General features: G+C 40.9%; 1 protein-coding gene across 3 annotated transcripts in view; it reads right to left on the bottom strand.

The window, feature by feature from the left end:
• Pcyt1a (phosphate cytidylyltransferase 1A, choline) overlaps window positions 1–19,748 on the bottom strand; it is a 54,125-nt gene that overhangs the window by 8,906 nt on the left and 25,471 nt on the right. For all 3 annotated transcript variants that reach the window (XM_034515101.2, XM_076942799.1, XM_034515102.2), the window contains 3 exons: window positions 18,128–18,227; window positions 3,046–3,162; window positions 1,874–2,025 (listed from right to left, as the gene is read on the bottom strand). In XM_034515101.2, the coding sequence (XP_034370992.1) occupies window positions 1,874–2,025; window positions 3,046–3,162; window positions 18,128–18,227 (369 nt within the window). The remainder of the gene's footprint in view (window positions 1–1,873; window positions 2,026–3,045; window positions 3,163–18,127; window positions 18,228–19,748) is intronic.

The raw sequence follows: 19,748 nt of genomic DNA, 5'->3' as shown, positions 1-19,748 counted from the left end.
ATAAAGGCTTCTAAAACCATGAACGATTTGGTTACTGTTTAATTAACTGCTTATTCTCTTAGCTCCTGAGAAAGGGGGAATTTAAAAATAACAACTAAAGTCCTTTTACCAGAACAGATACATTTATTCTACCAAAATGCGAGACCTAAAGCTATGAAGGAGTGTCTATGACTGTACTGCTGCACACACACGTCACAAGACTAGGAAGGCTGAAAACTCACTTACTGACTCCTTCTGGAAAGCCCATAAGCCTTTGCTAATGTAACTACGACCCTACCAAACCTATTCCCCCAGAACACCTCCATGACCAATGAACTAGTTGATAGGACAGCAAAGACAAGACTTAGCTGGAAGCAAGTTGCATGGTTGAGATTTACTGCTTCTTGCGGCTGCACTGAACAACTCTCCTGCAGCAATCCCCACACCATGCAGAGCAGTGACAACTGTACACTGGCTTGTCAAGCTTGAGGGCCTCTGACTGGTATCATAAATCCATCTCTTTAAAGCCCACCTTTGTAGAGGCATGCTTTATGAGGGAGAATTCAAAGGCCCCTGGGAGTTTTAAAATAATAATTTACTTCTTGAATAAGAGTAGGAAACACCATTGGTTTTTGATTGCACACAATTCCTAGCCCCAAATCAAAGCTGAAAGTCAACTTAACAACATAAGAAAATGTGTGCTATTTCCTAAAATGTGAAGCTTTTCTCTTTTAAATTAATTTTTTTGTTTGTTTTAAAAAAGATTTTGTTTTTATATTTTGTATGTGCATGAGTGTATTGCCTGGTGTATGTTTGTGCAACACATGTGTGTCTGTGTCCATGGAGTCCATGGAGGTCAGGTGCTGGATCTTCTGGGACTGGCTTTACACTCTTATGAATGACCACGTGGGGGTTGGGAACCAATCCAGGTTCTGTGCTAGAACAGAAAGTGCTCTTAATCACAGAATCATCTCTCCAGCCCCTTTTAAAGATTTTACTTTATTATTTGTATGTGCATATACACGTATGTACCCGTGCCTTTGGAGCCTAGAAGACACTGGAACCCTTGAAGCTGAAATTATAAGCTATCGAAAGCCACACCATGTGGGTGTTGGGAACAAATTCTGGTCTTTTAAAAGATCACAAGTACTCTTTACTGCTAAGCCTTCTCTCTGACCTGTTTCTGAGACAAGGTCTTTATTATGTAGCTCAAGCTGGCCTTGAGCTTGTGGTCTTTCTGCTCCAGTCCCTTGGTTTTCGAATATAAACATAACTTTTCACCTTTATTTTGTATGTGTTCATTTGTTCATACATTTGTGTATGTAAGCCAGGGGACAACTTGCAAGAGTAAGTTCACCTGACCCAGCATGTGGGTTCAGGGCTCAACTTTAGGTTCATCAAGCCAGGCACCAAGTGCCTGTCCCTGCTGAGCCATCTTACTAACCCAGAGAGAGAAACTCTGTGTGTATGGCTAGGACTACGGATATTCTAGAGACTGCCACGCCATAAAGGGAGGACATACCTACTGAGTGGGGAAAACGTTGTATAGTTACACAAGTTCATTTAAGTCCTGTAACAGAGTAACCTGGAACACGCTACTCAGTCTCTCTGCACCTTGTTCTCCATGCGTAAATGGAAATAATAACTAACTATCCCCACAGGGCAGCTGTGGGGAGCAACTAGAACATAATGACTATAAAGGTGCTTGTAAACCACCAGACCTCACGTAAATGTCAGCGACGGCCACTGTTATAAGTAGTAACACAGTCATCGTCTCTATATAAAACTTACATAGAAAACATAAATAAAGCATGACAAATAGAAAACCAGCCTTCTCCCCCAAACACTGAGAGGATGCTGGAACTAGAAATGAGTGCTGTGAGCAGTCTCTTACCCGGTGCTCTGCCAGGAACTCAGGTGTCAGAGTCCAGGGGGCATTCCTCACCACCTCATCCACGTAGCGACAGTGCTGTACCGCATCATAGCGCTCATTCTCGTTCATCACAGTGAAGCCCTTGAAGTTGTGCGTTAGCTCATCACTGCAGACTAGGGGTCACAGCATCACACAGTTGAAGGTCAAGGTCCCCTGTCTAACCCTTCCCATTTCCTACTTTTTAGGCCTGTGACAATGCCTACCCCACCCCCATCCAATATGGAGAAGAATCTTCTCTGTGTACTTCAGCCTGGGTAACAATATTCTTCCTAATTTAAGACTAGCCTTCAGGAGTAACAGTTGCTACAGTAAGCTCACACTTTTGAAAAGGGCAAAATACGGAACTCAGATCTTGACTTTGAAATAAACACCAGTGAAGTTTTTAAAAAATGGATTTCTTTTTTGTTTGGTTTTGAGACAGGGTTTCTCTGTGTAGCCCTGGCTGTCCTGGAACTCACTCTGTAGACCAGGCTGGCCTTGAACTCAGAAATCTGCCTGCCTCTGCCTCCCAAGTGCTGGGATCAAAGGCGTGCCACCATTGCCCGGCTTTAAAAAATGTTTTATTGGAGCTGGAGAGATCTCTCAGCAGCTAAGAGCACTGGCTGCTCTTATAAACTACCTGAGTTTGATTCCCAGCACCCAAATGGTGGCTCACGACCATCTGTAACTCCAGTCCCATGGGATCTGATATCTTCTTCTAGTCTCCCTGGGCACCAGGCACACATGTAGTACAGAAACACACATGAACAAGCAAAAAACCTACCCACATACATAAAATAAAAATTTTAATGTTTTTGTCCTATTTTCATTTTATAAGATTGGACTTGACCATATAACAGTTGCTTGGCAGACTTTTCTTCTGTTGATTCAAAACTGATGAGTCAAAGTCCAGAACCAGTGTTTTTAAGTAGACAACTGGCTCAGTGCTGCTCTCTAAGTGCATATAACTGTAGTGCCTTAGCTATGAACCTCTCCTCAGTGAGCCTGCTGCTAAGCTGTCCCATACAGACAGTCTGAGGCAGACACATCACTCCTTTAGTAAAGGAGACCTGGGTCAATGCTGTCACATCACACAAACAAGAGGAAGATTACTCTTTCTCGACAACACCTAAAGTCAACAGATGGTTTCTTACCTCCCACAATTAGATACGTATTAGGGAAAAGGTTCTTTGCTTGCATCAGAGCTCGGGCATGACCAGAGTGAAATAAGTCAAATATTCCATCCGCATAAACTCTCACAGGCCGCTCACCTAAATCCAAACAAAAGAACTCATTACAAAAACATATTAACTCAATTCCTCACACCTGACAAATTCAAACAGCACTGTGTAACTTTCATTCTAAAGGAGCCTCTCTTGTTAGATGTTCTCTAGGGCCAGGCCTGCTGACACAGACTTTAATCCCAGCCAGTTTGGAAGCAGAGGCAGGAAGATTATCAAATTCAAGGCAAGCCTGGACTAAGAATAAGTCAAGGTCAGTCTGGACAATGTAGTAAGAGCCTGTCTCAAAATAAAAAATAAAAAAAGAATTTGGTATATAACCCTATTGAGATACATACATACATACACACACATATACACATATATATATGTATACACATATACATGTACATATGTATATCTCAATGTACATCTCATATATGTATATATAGTGGAGGCCTTGAATAAGACCCTAAGTTCAGTACCTACTTATATATATATATATAAAAAGTAAATACACACATAAGCCATTTTACTAATTGTTTTATAGTCTAACAAACTGTACAGAGGATTACCTGAACCAAACACAAAAGGTTCAAAGACTGAGGTATTATTCCCTTAGTAAGGGTGGCAATTTCTATCTTTGGTATCTGGAATTTAGACTGCAGTCAATGTTTTTATATGGACTGAGTATTTTTTCCTTAATGCTACCTTAGATATTAAATATATAGTCAATGAATACATATCCTAAACTTCAAAATCCTTGCCTTAAAAAAAGATGAACTTTTAATATGTGTATGGAGGACGTATATGCATGCAAATCCAAGTACCTATCCCTGAGACACCGACTGCCTGGAGCCAGACTCATAGGTGACTCTGATCTGCCCACCGTGGGTGCTGGGAACCAAACTGGGTTTATAACCACTACATCATCTCTCCAGCTCCTAAACCCTCCCCTGAAATTTATGACACTGCAGGTTTGTTTAAATACTATATAACTCCACTGACGGCTAGCACTCTCATTTCCAGCTTGCCTTGAGTACTAATAAGTAACACTTTGCTTTGAAAATAAATCCTAGCCAGGCATGGTGAAGCATATATTTAATACCAGCAGAAACAAGCAGATCTCTGATTTCAAATCAGCCTGGTCTACATAGCAACTTCCAGGCCAACCAGCGCTACACAGGGAGACCCTGTCTCAAAAACAAAAGAAAACAAAAACCCAAACAAAGGAAATTCACCCCACTGCTGCCTGAAAGTAATAAATGATCTGGAGGCTTTGGCTGGAGAAGACGGAGGGTGAATATAGTCAGAGCAGATAACAGGACCTCTGGAAGCATCTCTCCCTCCTAGCAAGTAAGCATGGGAAAACACTTCTCAGATACATGACGTACTTGAAAATGAAATATAAATATTTTAGGACTTTTCCTTTTTCCATTAATTAGAATAAAAAAGAACTGTCTGTTGAGTTATTTTTAGTGCCTATGAAAAGCCAGGAAATTATCTGCAGGTGTATGAGACCAATTCCAAGGTCAAAGAAACACGGACATTGCTCACTGTTTCAAATGAGAAATCCCGTGCGCCTAAGGACACTAAAGGAGGAACTAGTTCACAGTAGCAGCAGACAGCAAGCAACAAGAGGAACATGGCCACCTCTTAAAGAAAGAAGGGCCAGAGTCCCATCTGATGGACAGAATCGAAGCCTGGAGACATACTTCTCCCCCTTGTCCCAGGGGCTGTAAGCTTTGCACAGTAGCATCTCAGTCAATGAGGGTTATCCAGGGCATGATTACTGCCAATTAAAAGCACACACCTTTAATCCCAGAAGGCAGAGGCAGGCAGATCTCTTTGAGTTTGAGGCCAGCTTGGTCTCAATAAGATCAGGACAGCAAAGGCTACACAGAGAAAACCTGTCTCCAAAACACAAAACTAAACCAAAACAAACCAAAAAAAGCCTCTTAAGGGCTGTGGATCAGGGAAGAGGAAATGTTGTCAAGATCTGGGCTGGCTCAGTGGTTAGGAGCACTGACTGGTCTTTCAGAGGTCCTGAGTTCAATTCCCAGCAACCACATGGTAATTACAACCATTTGTAATGGGATCTGATATATTCTTCTGGTGTGTGTCTACAGACAGCTACAGTGTACTCATATAAATAAAAACAAATGAATCTTTTTTTTAAATAAAAGAGATTTGGATTTTTAAAATAGCTTTATCCATAAACATGTAATGTTTAAACTGAAAAATCATATGTTGCTATTAGGAATACAATTCAGCAACCTTTATCACAAGACAAATGGCAAATGCTTGGCTCCTTTGAGCTGGCCATTGTCACTCTAGGACACTGTCTTTCGGATATCCTCTCACTGTGGCATTGTTTGCAATAGCAAAGGTGTGGGGACAACACTTCACCCAGGACATGGTGCAGGAGCTATAAACTAAGTAGATGTCCACAAGAAGCTGACCGTCCTGGTTGCTGTTAAGAGCCCTGAGTGCTGGGAGGCAGGCTAAGAGGAAGGCTTCTCACTCTGTTCTTTAAGTGCTCTGTGGATGCCACATCATGTTATAATACAGGAAACACATTTTTACTGACATTTTTGCTTTTATCTAGTATGTGTATATGTGTATAAAAGAAAAAGAGACAAAGAGCAAGCATATGCAAGCATGCCAGGGTGACATGTAGAGAACAGAGGACAACTTGCAGGAGCCACCATGTGGGTTCTGGGAACTAAATTCAGGCTGTCGGGCTTGGCAGCAAGCTCCTTTATCTATTAAGCCAATCTTGCTGGCCCAGTATTTTAGAATAAAGGAAAACAGACCAATAAAATGAAAAATAATAAATGTGTTTCTTCCTTCCTTTGAGATGGTTTTTCTCTGTGTAGCTCTGGCTGGCCTTGAACTCACAGAGATCCTCCAGACTCTGGCTCCAGAGTGTTGACATTAAAGTCATGTGCTGCCACCACCTGTTTTTCTTCTTCTTCTTCCTTCTTCTTCCTTCTTCTTCCTTCTTCTTCCTTCTTCTTCCTTCTTCTTCCTTCTTTTCTTCTTCTTCTTCTTCTTCTTCTTCTTCTTCTTCTTCTTCTTCTTCCTCTTCCTCTTCCTCTTCCTCTTCCTCTTCTTTTTTAAATTAATTTATATTGGTTATTTTATTTACATTTCAGATGTTATCCCCATTCCCCCCGCCACCCAGAAACTCCCATCCCATCCCCCCTCCTCCTGCTTTTATGACAATGTACCCCCACCCACCCACCCACTCCTACCTCCCCGCCCTCGAATTCCCCCACACTGGGGCATCCAGCCTTCACTAGACCAAGGACCTCCTCTCCCACCTATGCCAGACAAGGCCATCCTCCCCTACATATACAGCTGGGGTCATGGGTCCCTCCCTATGTGCTTCCAGGCTGGTGGTTTAGACCCTGGGAGCTCTGGTTGGTTAGTATTGTTGCTCTCCCCATGGGGCTGCAAAGTCTTTCAGCTACTTCAATCTTCTAACTCCTCCATTGGGAACCCCATGATCAGTTCACTGGTTAGCTGTGAGCATCTGCCTCTGTATATATCAGGCTCTGGCAGATCTCTAAGGAGACAGCTATATCAGTCTCCTGTCAGCATGCACTTCCTGGCATCCACATCAGCATCTGCCTTTGGTGACTGCACATGGGATGGATACCCAGGTGGAGCAGTCTCTGGACGGCCCCTCCTTCAGTTTCTGTCTCACACTTTGTCTCCCTATTTGCTCCCATGAGTATTTTGTTACTCCTTCCAAGAAGGACCAAAGCACCTATACTTTGGTCTTCCTTATTCATGAGCTTCATGTGGTCTGTGAGTTGTACCTTGGGTATTCTGAGCTTTTTGCACTAATATTCACTTATCAGTGAGTGCATACCATGTATGTTCTTCTGTGATTGGGTTACCTCACTTGGGATATTTTCTAGTTCCATCCATTTGCCTAAGAATTTCATGAATTCATTGTTTTTAATAGCTGAGTAATACTCCATTATGTAAATGTACATTTCTGTAACCATTCCTCTGCTGAAGGTCATCTGGGTTCTTTCCAGCTTCTAGCGATTATAAATAAGGCTGCTGTGAACATAGTTGAGCATGTGTCCTTGTTCTATGTTGGGGCAACTTCTGGGTATATGCCCAGGAGTGGTATAGCTGGGTCCTCCAGTAATGCTATGTCCAATTTTCTGAGGAACCGCCAGACTGATTTGCAGAGTGGTTGTATCAGTTTGCAATCCCACCAACAATGGAGGAGTGACTTTTTGATGTGTATTTTCTTTCTCCACATCCTCGACAGCATCTGCTATCACCTGACTTTTTGATCTTAGCCATTCTGACTGGTGTGAGATGTAAACACAGGGTTGTTTTGATTTGCATTTCCCTGATGACTAAGGATGTTGAACATATCTTTAGGTGCTTCTCGGCCATTCACGTTTCCTCAGTTGAGAATTCTTTGTTTAGCTCTGTACCCCATTTTTAATAGGGTTATTTGGTTGTCTGGAGTCTAATTTCTTGAGTTCTTTGTATATATTGGATATTAGCCCTCTATCGGATGTAGGATTGGTAAAGATCTTTTCCCAATCTTTTGGTTGCTGTTTAGTCCTATTGACAGTGTCCTCTGCTTTACAGAAGCTTTGTAATTTTATGAGGTCCCATTTGTCAATTCTTGATTTTAGAGCATAAGCCATTGGTGTTCTGTTCAGGAACTTTTCCCCTGTGTCCAAGTATTCGAGGCTCTTCCCCACCTTCTCTTCTATTAGTTTCAGTGTATCTGGTTTTATGTGAAGGTCCTTTATCCACTTGAACTTGAGCTTTGTACAAGGAGATAAGAATAGATCAATTTGCATTCTTCTACATGCTGACCTCCAGTTGAACTAGCACCATTTGTTGAAAATGCTGTCCTTTCCCCACTGGACAGTTTTAGCTCCTTTGTCAAAGATCAAGTGACCATAGGTGTGTGAGTTCATTTTGGGGTCTTCAATTCTATTCCATTGATCTTCCTGCCTGTCTCTGTACCAATACCATGCAGTTTTTATCACTACTGCTCTGTAGTACAGCTTTAGGTCAGGGATGGTGATTACCCCAAAGGTTCTTTTATTGTTGAGAATAGTTTTCACTATCCTGGGTTTTTTGTTATTCTGAATGAATTTGCACATTGCTCTTTCTATCTCTATGAAGAATTGAGTTGGAATTTTGATGGGGATTGCATTGAATCTGTAGATTGCTTTCAGTGAAATGGACATTTTTACTTTATTAATCCTGCCAATCTATGAGTACGGGACATCTTTCCATCTTCTGAGATCTTCTTCGATTTCTTTCTTCAGAGACTTGAAGTTCTTGTCATACAGATCTTTCACTTGCTTGGTTAGAATCACACCAAAGTATTTTATATTATTTGTGACTATTGTGAAGGATGTCATTTCCCTAATTTCTTTCTCAGCCTGTTTATCCTTTTAGTAGAGGAAGGCTACTAATTTGTTTGAATTAATTTTATATCCAGCCACTTTGCTGAAGTTGATTATCAGGTTTAAGAGTTCTTTGGTGGGAGTTTTGGGATCACTTAAGTATACTATCATATCATCTACAAACAGTGATATTTTGACTTCTTTCTTTCCTACCTGTATCCCTTTGACTTCCTTTTGTTGTCTAATTGCTCTGGCTAGGCCTTCCAGTACAATAATGAATAGGTAGGGAGAGCGTGGGCAGCTTTGTCTAGTCCCTGATTTAGTGGGATTGCTTCAAGTTTCTCTCCATTTAGTTTGATGTTGGCTATTAGCTTGCTGTATATTTCTTTTACTATGTTTAGGTATGAACCTTGAATTCCTGATCTTTCCAGGACTTTTACCATGAAGGGATGTTAAATTTTGTCAAATGCTTTCTCAGCATCTAGTGAGATAATCATGTGTCTTTTTTTCTTTGAGTTTGTTTATATAGTGGATTACGTTGATGGGTTTCCACATATTGAACCATCCCTGTATTCCTGGGAGAAAGCTTACTTGATCATGATGGATGATTGTTTTGATGTGTTCTTGGATTCGGTTTGTGAGAATTTCATTGAGTATTTTTGCATCGATATTCATAAGGGAGATTGGTCTGAAGTTTTCTTTGTGTCTTTGTGTGGTTTAGGTATGAGTCTAATTGTAGCTTCATATAACAAATTGGGTAGTGTTCCTTCTGTTTCTACTTTGTAGAATAGTATGAAGAGAATTGGTATTAGGTCTTCCTTGAAGGTCTGATAGAATTCTGCACTGAAACCATCTGGTCCTTTTTTTTTTTTTTTTTTTTTTTCTTTTTTGGTGGGGAGACTTTTAATGACTGCTGCTATTTCTTTAGGGGTTATGGGACTGTTTAGATGGTTTATCCGCTCCTGATTTAACTTTGGTACCTGGTATCTGTCTAGAAAATTGTCCATTTCATCCAGATTTTCCAGTGTTGTTGAGTATAGGCTTTTGTAGTAGGATCTAATTTTTTTTTTTTTTTTAAATTTCCTCAGTTTCTGTTATGTCTCCCTTTTCAGTTCTGATTTTATTAATTTGGATACTGTGTCTGTGCCCTCTGGTTAGTCTGGCTAAGGGTTTATCTATCTTGTTGATTTTCTCAAAGAACCAGCTCCTAGTTTTGTTGATACGTTGTATAGTTCTTTTTGTTACTACTTGGTTGACTTCAGCCCTGAGTTTGATTATTTCCTGCTGTCTACTCTTCTTGGGAGTATTTGATTCTTTTTGTTGTAGAGCTTTCAGGTGTGCTCTCAAGTTGCTAGCATATACTCTCCAGTTTCTTTTTGTAGACACTTAGAGCTATGAGTTTTCTTCTTAGCATTGTTTTCATTGTGTCCCATAAGTTTTGGTATGACGAACCTTCATTTTTATTAAATTCTAAAAAGTCTTTAATTTCTTTATTTCTTCCCTGACCAAGTCATTGAGTAGAGTGTTTCCACGTGTATTTCCATTGAGTATTCAGTTTCCACATGTATGTGGGCTTTCCATTGTTTTTGTTATTATTGAAGACCAGCCTTAGTCCATAGTGATCTGATAAGATGCAAGGGATTATTTTAATCTTTTTGTATCTGTTGAGGCCTGTTTTGTGACCAATTATATGGTCTATTTTGGAGAAAGTATCATGAGATGCTGAGAAAAAGGTATGTTCTTTTGTTTTAGAATGAAATGTTCTATAGATACTTGTTAAATCCATTTGGTTTGCTGGGTGGTGGTGGCGCACGCCTTTGATCCCAGCACTTGGGAGGCAGAGGCAGGCGGATTTCTGAGTTCGAAGCCAGGCTAGTCTACAGAGTGAGTTCCAGGACAGCCAGGGCTACACAGAGAAACCCTGTCTTGAAAAATCAAAAAAAAAAAAAAAATCAATTTGGTTCATAACTTGTTAGTTTCACTGTGTCTCTGTTTAGCTTGTGTTTCCATGATCTGTCCATTTCTGAGAGTAAGGTATTGAAGTCCCCCCCTATTATTGTGTGAGGTGTGCTTTGAGCTTTAGTAAGGTTTCTTTTATGAATGTGGGTGCCCTTGCATTTGGAGCATAGATATTCAGAATTGAGAGTTCATCTTGGTAGATTTTTTCCTTTGATGAATATGAAGTGTCTTCCTTATCTTTTTTGATAACTTTTGGTTGAAAGTTGATTTTATTCAATATTAAAATAGCTACTCCAGCTTATTTCTTGGGACCATTTGCTTGGAAAATTGTTTTCTAGCCTTTTGCCCTGAGGTGGTGTCTGTCTTTGTCACTGAGGTGCATTTCCTGTATGCAGCAAAATTCTGGGTCCAGTCTGTTAGTCTACATCTTTTTATTGGAGAATTGAGTCCATTGATATTAAGAGATATTAAGGAAAAGTGATTGTTGCTTCTTGTTATTTTTGTTATTAGAGGTGAAATTATGTTTGTGTAGCTATCTTCTTTTGGGTTTGTTGGAAGATTACTTTCTTGCTTTTTCTAGGTTGTAGTTTCCCTCCTTGTGTTGGAGTTTTCCATCTATTATCCTTTGTAGAGCTGGATTTGTGGGAAGATATTGTGTAAATTTGGGTTTGTCATGGAATATCTTGCTCTCTATCTATAGTGATTGAGAGTTTTGCTGGGTATAGTAGTCTGGGCTGGCATTTGTGTTCTCTTAGGGTCTGTATGATATCAGTCCAGGATCTTCTGGCTTTTATAGTCTCTGGTGAGTAGTCTGGTGTAATTCTTATAAGTCTGCCTTTATATGTTACTTGACCTTTTTCCTTTGCTGCTTTTGATATTTTTTTCTTTGTTTTATGCTTTTGATGTTTTGCTTATTATGTGACAGGAGGAATTTCTTTTCTGGTCTAGTCTATTTGGAGTTCTGTAGGCTTCTTGTATGTTCATGGGCATCTCTTTCTTTAGGTTAGGAAAGTTTTCCTCTATAATTTTTGTTGAAGATATTTACTGGCCCTTTAAGCTAGGAATCTTCATTCTCATCTATACCTATTATCCTTAGGTTTGGTCTTCTCATTGTGTCCTGGATTTCCTGGATGTTTTGAGTTAGGAGCTTTTTTGCATTTTGCATTTTCTTTGACAGCTGTATCAATGTTTTCCATGATATCTTCTGCACCTGAGATTCTCTTTTCTAGCTTCTGTATTCTGTTGGTGATGCTTGCGTCTATGACTCCTGATCTCTTTCCTAGGTTTTCTATCTCCAGGGTAGAACTCTCTTTGAGAGTTCTTTATTGTTTCTACTTCCATTTTTAGATCCTAGATGGTCTTGTTTAATTCCTTCACCTGTTTGGTTGTGTTTACTTGCAATTCCTTAAGGGATTTTTGTGTTTCCTCTTTAAGGGCTTCTACCTGTTTACTTGTGTTCTCCTGTATTTCTTTAAGGGAGTTATTTATGTCCTTCTTAAAGCCCTCTATCATCATCATGAGAAGTGATTTTAAATCTGAATCCTACTTTTCGGGTATGATGAGGTGTCCAGGAGTTGCTATGGTGGGAGAACTGGGTTCTGATGATGCCAGGTAACCTTAGTTTCTATTGCTTACGTTCTTGCGCTTGCCTTTTGCCATCTGGTTATCTCTAGTGCTACCTGCCCTCACTGTCTCTGACTGGAGCCTGTCTCTCCTGTTGTCCTGCTTGCTTGTGTCAGAACTCCTCAGAGTCCAGTTATCTCTGTGCTCCTGTGATCCTGAGCTCTTGGGTGGAAGAGTTCCTGGGACTCAGACTACATCTGGGATGCTGAAATCCTATGATCCTGGGCATGTTAGAGCTCCTGCAAGCCCAGCTTCCTCTGGGTGTTGTGGGATCGGGTGCAGAGCTATGATTCTGGGTGTTAGAGCTCCTGGGCATCCAGCTTCCTCAGCTGCTCTGAGTGTAGTGGTTCCTCTAGAGTGGGTCAGGATATGGTATCTTCACAGGAGCAGACCAGCTAGGAGTTGGCCTCAGCAACAAGGACCAAGAAGAAGGGGAGTGGTATTCGGAAGGGTGGGGTTTGGGTAGGTGATGGGTCATGAGTGAGCCAGACTCCTAGCTGCAGCTCTGGGGCTTCTGGTTTGGGGGAGGGTTCTTACTCACTGCTCTGAGTGCAGTGGTTCCTCTAGTATGGGTCAGGATATGGTGTCTTCACAGAAGCAGACCAGCTAGAAGTCTGTCCCAGCAAAAAAGACCAAGGGAGAAGTAGAAGGGGAGTGGTGTTCTGGAGGATGGGGTTTGGGCTGATGATGGGTCCTGAGTGCCCCAGGCTCCCAGCTACAGCTCTGGGGTGTAAGGTTTTAGGAGAGGGTTCTTACCCGCTGCTCTGTGTGTAGTGGTTCCTCTAGGATGGGTCAGGATATATGTTTTTTTTTTCTTTTGATGCTAAGAATTAAACCCAGGGATCCCAGCACCTGTATTACTACTGAGCTATACCTTTGTCCTATTGAAGTTAAAAGACATATATTTACTATTGTCCTATAATATAAAGGTTAGCTCAAGTTGCCAACTAGCTTCCTTCCTTTTTAAGCTTGGTTTATTTATCTACAAAACAAAATGAAACAAAACATGAGTTTAGAATCAGCTAGGCAGTGGTAGCACATGCCTTGAATCCCAGCACTTCGGAGGCAAAGGCAGCAGGATCTCTTGAGTTTAAGGTTAGCCTGGGTTTATAGAGTAAGTTCCAGGATAGCCACAGAGAAAACCCCATCCATCTTGAAAACAAACAAACAACAACAAAAATAAGTGAGTTGTTTTTTAACTAGTTCATCTTTTTTTTTTTAATCTGAGAGTTCATGAAGAAACTAACACTGGGTTTTCTGAAGCAAGACTTGAGGGCCTATGACAGCCTTTTACTTGATCCTAAAAAGCAAAGACTAGACTGTAAAAGCTATGAACATATTGTAGAATAGCCATGGCAAAGCAAGGGGCGGTCTGGTGGAATAATCACTGTCTAGGGAGTGGGAAAGCAGAATGTTACTGAGGAAGGCTATTTGCCAGCAAAATAAAACATGGCTGAACCTTTTCCCACCCAACTTACACCTACACCTCTGTAGCTCCCCTTCCAGAGGCCCTTCCAAGTACTCCTTGACCTCAGTGTCTGAAGGAAAGCCTCACTTCCAGTCTCTGATATACACATGCTGCTATTTTAACCAAATGGTCAGAAGGGGCCACTGTTGCACAGGTCTTGGGGGAAGCAAGCACCAATAAACCACACCCTGATTGGCAACTGTCTCAGCTTGTTAACAGCAACCTCCTGTCACTCTCTGGGATATAAATAAGGTGGATTCATTACTCTTGCTAAGTAAGCAGATATCTTCCCCAGCCAGGCCAAACCCAGTTTTCAATGCACTGTCTACCGAGATAGTCTATCAAACATCAGTAAGTCACTAGACATTGAACCAACGGTCTGAGGAGTGCTAAGCCCATGCTCTTCCTCAGTGTAACACCCTCAGCATACTATCAAATTTGTTTTCAGTTTTTGAAATTACCAAGATGATATGTGGATAAACTAATAACACTCTGGGTAACTGTGAACAGATTTGAGTAAAGTATGAATTCTGAATGTGGGTCATTATGCTGTACACAAAGTTCTTGACTCCAACAGGTTCTATACCATGGCTGAATGTAAAACATAAACTGTCTGTTGGCAGTTTGTACACATGAGCTATATCTAAATACTTTTTGCAGAAAAGAATAATCTCAGGGACTAGTTTTTTTGTTGTTGTTTTAGGACTCTGGGGATTATAATAATCATACAGCCAACAATAATACAGCCAATGCGTCTTAGAATCCCCTAGTCAGAATGACATTATTTCTAGCTCTATTTTCTATTCATTACTTAGAAAAAACAAAGATAAACATAATTAAGAAGTAATCACTGTGCAATTTTAATCCCAGCACTTGGGAGGCAGAGGCAGGTGGGGATCTCTGTGAGTTTGAGTCCAGCATAGTCTATAGTGGGAATTCCATAGAGAACTACATAGAGAGACACTGTCAAAAACAAAACTGTAAGAGGAGCTAAGGTGGGAGGAGTAAGGAGAGAAAAAGGAGGAGTAGAGGAGGAAGAGGAGAAGGAAGAGGAGGAGCTAAGGGAGAGAGAGGGGGACATGGAGGCTGATGTTCGATTGTCTGTAGCAGTCAAAGGTAGTTGGTATATCTAGGTTGGATATTGGGTTACACCTCTGGTTGTAAGGGCATCTTGTTACTGATCATTACCAAATATATAAGCCTTCGATTGGCAGAGCCATCTCCAACACTGGTGTCTCGTGGGTGGCAGGGCTGGTGTTTCTGGCTGGCTATGTCTAGCTGTGACATGCACGTGGCCTCTGGCTGCAGCCTAGATAGTCTGCTTTACCTGTGGCCATTTTAAAATATTTACTTCAACACAAAACAAACCACAATCACCTTTAATCCCAATGCTGGGGGATAGGGGTCGAGGGGCAGGTGGATCTTTGAGTTCCAGGTCAGCCTGGTCAGAGCTACAGAGTTCCAGGCCAACCAGGAAAAGGATGAGAGGTAAGGTTCATAAACACACTGCATATGTGTGAGAATGTATTATGTTGTAATGACCTCTCACTCTTTGTGCTTGCCTGGAGCTAAGTTCAGCCCTGTATTTGCAAAACAGATAGAATACTTATCACAGTAATCAGAACAGAAAAAAAGATTAGAAAGAAGTAAAAAAAGAATGGGAGATTTATAAAAAAGAAAGACTAGCTGCCTGGCTGCCTATATGACTTTATATTTACAACAGATGCTTATGAGATGTTTCATTTGTGTGGGTAGGTGGTCTATTTTGTTCCTTTTATTTGTGTGTGTTTTATCTGCATATATGTCTTGGGGTTTTTTCTTTGTTTGTTTGTTTGTTTGGTTGGTTGGTTGATTGGTTGGTTTTAGTTTTTTTTCAAGACAGGGTTTCACTATTTAGCCCTGGCTCTCCTGGAACTCACTCTGCAGACCAGGCTGTAATTGAATTCAGAGATCCTCTTGCTTCTACCTCCTGAGTGCTGGGATTAAAGGTGTGTACCACCACACCCAGCTGTGTCTATATATCTTGTACTGCATTACCCACAGAGCCAGAAAGGGTACCAAGTTCCTGGAACTGGAATTAATGGGTGTGATAGTTTGTATATGCTTGAGCCAGGGAGTAGCACTATTAGGAGGTGTGGCCTTGTGAGAATAGGTATGTCCACTGTGGATGTGGGCATTAATACCCTTTTCCTAGCTGCCTGGAAGCCAATCTTCCACTAGTAGCCTTCAGATGAAAATGTAGAACTCTCAGCTCTGCCTGCATCATGCCTGCCTGGATGCTGCCATGCTCCCACCTTGATGAAAATGGACTGAACCTCTGAACCTGTAAGCCAGCCCCAATTAAATTTCCTTTTCAAGATTTGCCATGCTGATGGTGTCTGTTCACAGCAGTAAAGACCTAACTAAGACAATGGGTGAGTCATTTTTTTCTGCCAGGGTGCATGGCTTTTTGAGATAGTGCCTCAACTTCAGTCTGGCCTCAAATTTGCTATATAATAGCCAAAGATGATCTGAAATGATCCTCCTGCCTCTACCTCCCAGCTGAGATTACAGGTGTGCTTTCATTTATGGTGATCTCCAAAACCAACAGTCCACAAGCCTGGTGACAGGAATTTAATCTTCAGAACCATGAGAAGGTAGAAGAACTCACTCCATGGTTTCCTGACTTCTACAGATGTGCTCTGAGGCACACATGCCCACATATACACAGTATGCACACATATGTGCCCACAAATACAAAATGCACGCACACACACACACAAACACAGAGTGTTCACTAAAAAATTACTTGGGCAAAATTGTTCACTAATGATATAAATTAATCCTATAAATAAAAAAAATGGACTTTCAAAATAATAAAACAAATCTTTTAAAAAGCAAACAATTGCAGTGGTGGCACATGCCTTTAATCCCAGCACTTGGGAGACAGAGGAAGGTGGATTTCTGAGTTCAAGGTCAGCCTGGTCTACAGAGTGAGTTCCAGGACAGCCAGGGCTACACAGAGAAACCCTGTCTCGAAAAACCAACCAACCAACCAACCAACCCCCCAACCCCCCAAAAAAACCAACAACAAAAAAAGCAAACAATTAAGACTAGAATGGTGGCCCATGCCTTGAATCCCAGCACTCAGGAGGCAGAGGCAGGTGGATCCAAGGCTAGCCTGGTCTATAGATCGAGTTCCAGTTCAACTGTTACAGGATATTTGAACCTGTTTCTAGTTAGGATGTGGCTGAGACCTTAGCACACATTTTTTAATCTCTCTGGCTGGGATACAGACATGCCTTTAGTACACACTTTTAATCCCAAACAATGAAGCTAAAGTTAAACATGAAACACTCATGTTTGAAAGTCATGTCTAATTGACTGGCAGAAAAAGTGATGACTCAGAGAAAGATTTGACAGAATAGGATATGTCTAACTCTCATAAGAAGAGGAAAGGGAAGCGACTTAAGGAAGAGGCAGTACAGGAAGAAGAGCGTACAGTACAGGAGTATAGTAGAGTTTGTGGAGTGCAGTATGGTAGAGAAGGAGAGTAGAGCACCACAGAGAGGGAAAAGGAGACAGTTTTACCAGGACAGTTTTAGAGACAGATAGATTCAGAAGCCAGAGGCCGAGAGAAAACCAGATTGAATAACCCAGTTAGGAGAGGAGTTTGAGCTAGAACAGCTGAGTTGAACCAGCCAGCCAGAATCAGAAAGAACTAGGAATAGGTGAGCTTATTCAGCAGCAAGTCTCAGAGGCTGAAAACCTTCTAGGCCTAGATTAGATTGTACGGAGGCTGGAAGCTTCCAGGACTAGGCCTAGGTTAGCAGATGTCAGCGGACTCCTCGCCCCCCCCCCCCAACTAACTTCAAACAGCAGTGTATACAAAAAGAAACCCTGCCTCAAAAACAAACAAACAAACAATAAAACAAAAAGGGTGGGGGTAAATAAATCAATCAAGCAAGCATACAATTATCATTAAAGGTAAAATTAAGTGATGAGTCTCTCCCAACTTGCGATATTTGTCTTCTATCAATCACCAATATTATAGTTGACTGACACTATGAGAAAGAACTGTGGAGAAAATTCTGAAGCTAGAAAAAGTATATGACAGAATATTAATTATTTAGATATTTGTAAAAACAGACATAATCATAGGGCAAGAAATACAGCTGAATATAGAATACTTGCCTACCATGAGCCAGGCTCTAGGTTTGATTTTTCTTCAGCACAAAAAAAAAAAAAAAAAAAAAAAAAGCAAACAAACCATAATCCAGCTAGAGCTAGCAAGATTCTTGTCTTTTCTTTTCTGCCACCAGGAGGATCAAACCCAGGTCCTTGAATATGCTAGGTAGTCACCCTACCAGTGAGTGACAGTCTCAGCCATCAGGCTGATTGTTGTGACATTTTGTTATTGTTTTTGTTTCATGATCAGTATGCCAACAACTCAGGAAACAAATGTATAACAAGGAAAACAATTTACAGTTTTATAGAGTGAAGAAGTTATCCTCTCCAACAGAACACTGAGGCAGACTAGCATGCTAAACACTATAACGAATAAAACAGTTAAGCAGTTACTTACAAGGAGTTCCCCTGCAGGCTTCTTCCATAGTCACCCTGACATAGGGCTTACTAAAGTCAACTTCAATTTCATCAGAAAAAGGAGCTGGCTGCCGTAAACCCTAAACAAGAACGTTACAGAAAATAGTAAAATTCAATGGTATTCACTGAAGTACTCAATATAACATAACTTTAAAGAACAGCCAGTTATTCAACCATGTGACTAAAACTTTGTAACACTAAGTGAAGAGTGAAGGTTGCAACATTCTTCAGAGTGAGTAAACACTGGCGTGAAGAAGGAACGCCCTTCTGGCTATTTCAGGGTTAAACTGAGCAGTCTGACTGGGAAGCTAAGCACTGTCTCTGGAACGATGGCTCCCCCAGGCATGGTAGAACAGCAGACCTTGGATCCTGTGGCAAAACTTCTGTACTGCTTCAACTAGAGAACAGGAAGGCGAGCAGCTCCTCAGTGGAACTCTGGTTGCTTAACACCTACTGTGATTTTATGTTCAAATGCTCTCAAGGACTACTACAGCGTGCATACATTTAAAGAGGAAACAGGGTCAGAAAAGTTATGAGAACCATATGTGCTAAGAAGCAAAGCTGAAACCAGAATGTGGGTGTGCTTGTCTCTCTGTACATGGCTTTGCTTGGGAGGTTTTATTTAATTTATTCCTAAAATTTTATTTCTATTGGATACTATAATTAATGGAACTTTTTTTAAAAAAGCACTTTGGTTGTTTCTTATTAGTATATAGAGATGCAACTAACTGATTGTGTCTGTGGGACTACAATGGACTTCTGTCTATTTCCTTGGTCCCGTAACTCAGCATAACTACTAGGTTTGCTTTGTTTGAGAAAGGGTCTCTGGACTCCCAATCCTCTGCCTCTGCCTCCTAGGAGCTGGGATTACAGGTGTGTGCCATCATGTCTGGCTTCACCTATTAGTTTTAGTGGTTGTCATGTTTTGTTGATGCCTTAGGAGTCTCTATACATGAAATACTGTCATCTGTGAACAGGTACAATTTAATGGAGTTCTCGTCAATCTGGATGTTTTATTTCTTTTTAGCACACCATACTGCCATTAGAACTTGTAGTACAACACTGAGCAGAAGTGGGGAGATAAATATCCTTTCCTCATGCCTAGTCTTGTAGCAGGGCAATCGTGAATCTTTCACCATTACATATAAGTTGTAGGGTTTTTTTGTCTAACTTTTTTTTTTAACTAGGCTAAGGCAGCAGTTCTCAACCTGTAGGTCTCAACCCCTTTGAGGAATGCATATCAGACATCCTACAAATCAGATATTTAATATTATGATTCATAACAGTAGCAAAATTATAGTTATGGAATAGCAATAAGATAATTGTATGGTTGAGGGTCACCACAACATGAGGCACTGTATTAAAAGGTTGCAGCATTTCTGCTCAGTTCGAAGATTGAGAACCACTGTCCTAGTGTCTACTGCCATGATAGCATACTATAACTATGTAATATAATACTGTTTGCTCAACTCAAACATCAATAGGTAAGTACAGAAACAAATGTGGTACGATACAAGATGAAGTGTCATTTTGCAATGAGAATAAGCAGTACCATATACCACAACATGAGTTAATCTAGAAAACATATTCAGCAAAAAAGG

Source organism: Arvicanthis niloticus, chromosome 12 (assembly GCF_011762505.2).
Source record: "Arvicanthis niloticus isolate mArvNil1 chromosome 12, mArvNil1.pat.X, whole genome shotgun sequence".
Lineage (NCBI taxonomy): Eukaryota > Metazoa > Chordata > Mammalia > Rodentia > Muridae > Arvicanthis > Arvicanthis niloticus.
This window is presented reverse-complemented; position numbering and strand designations above follow the sequence as displayed.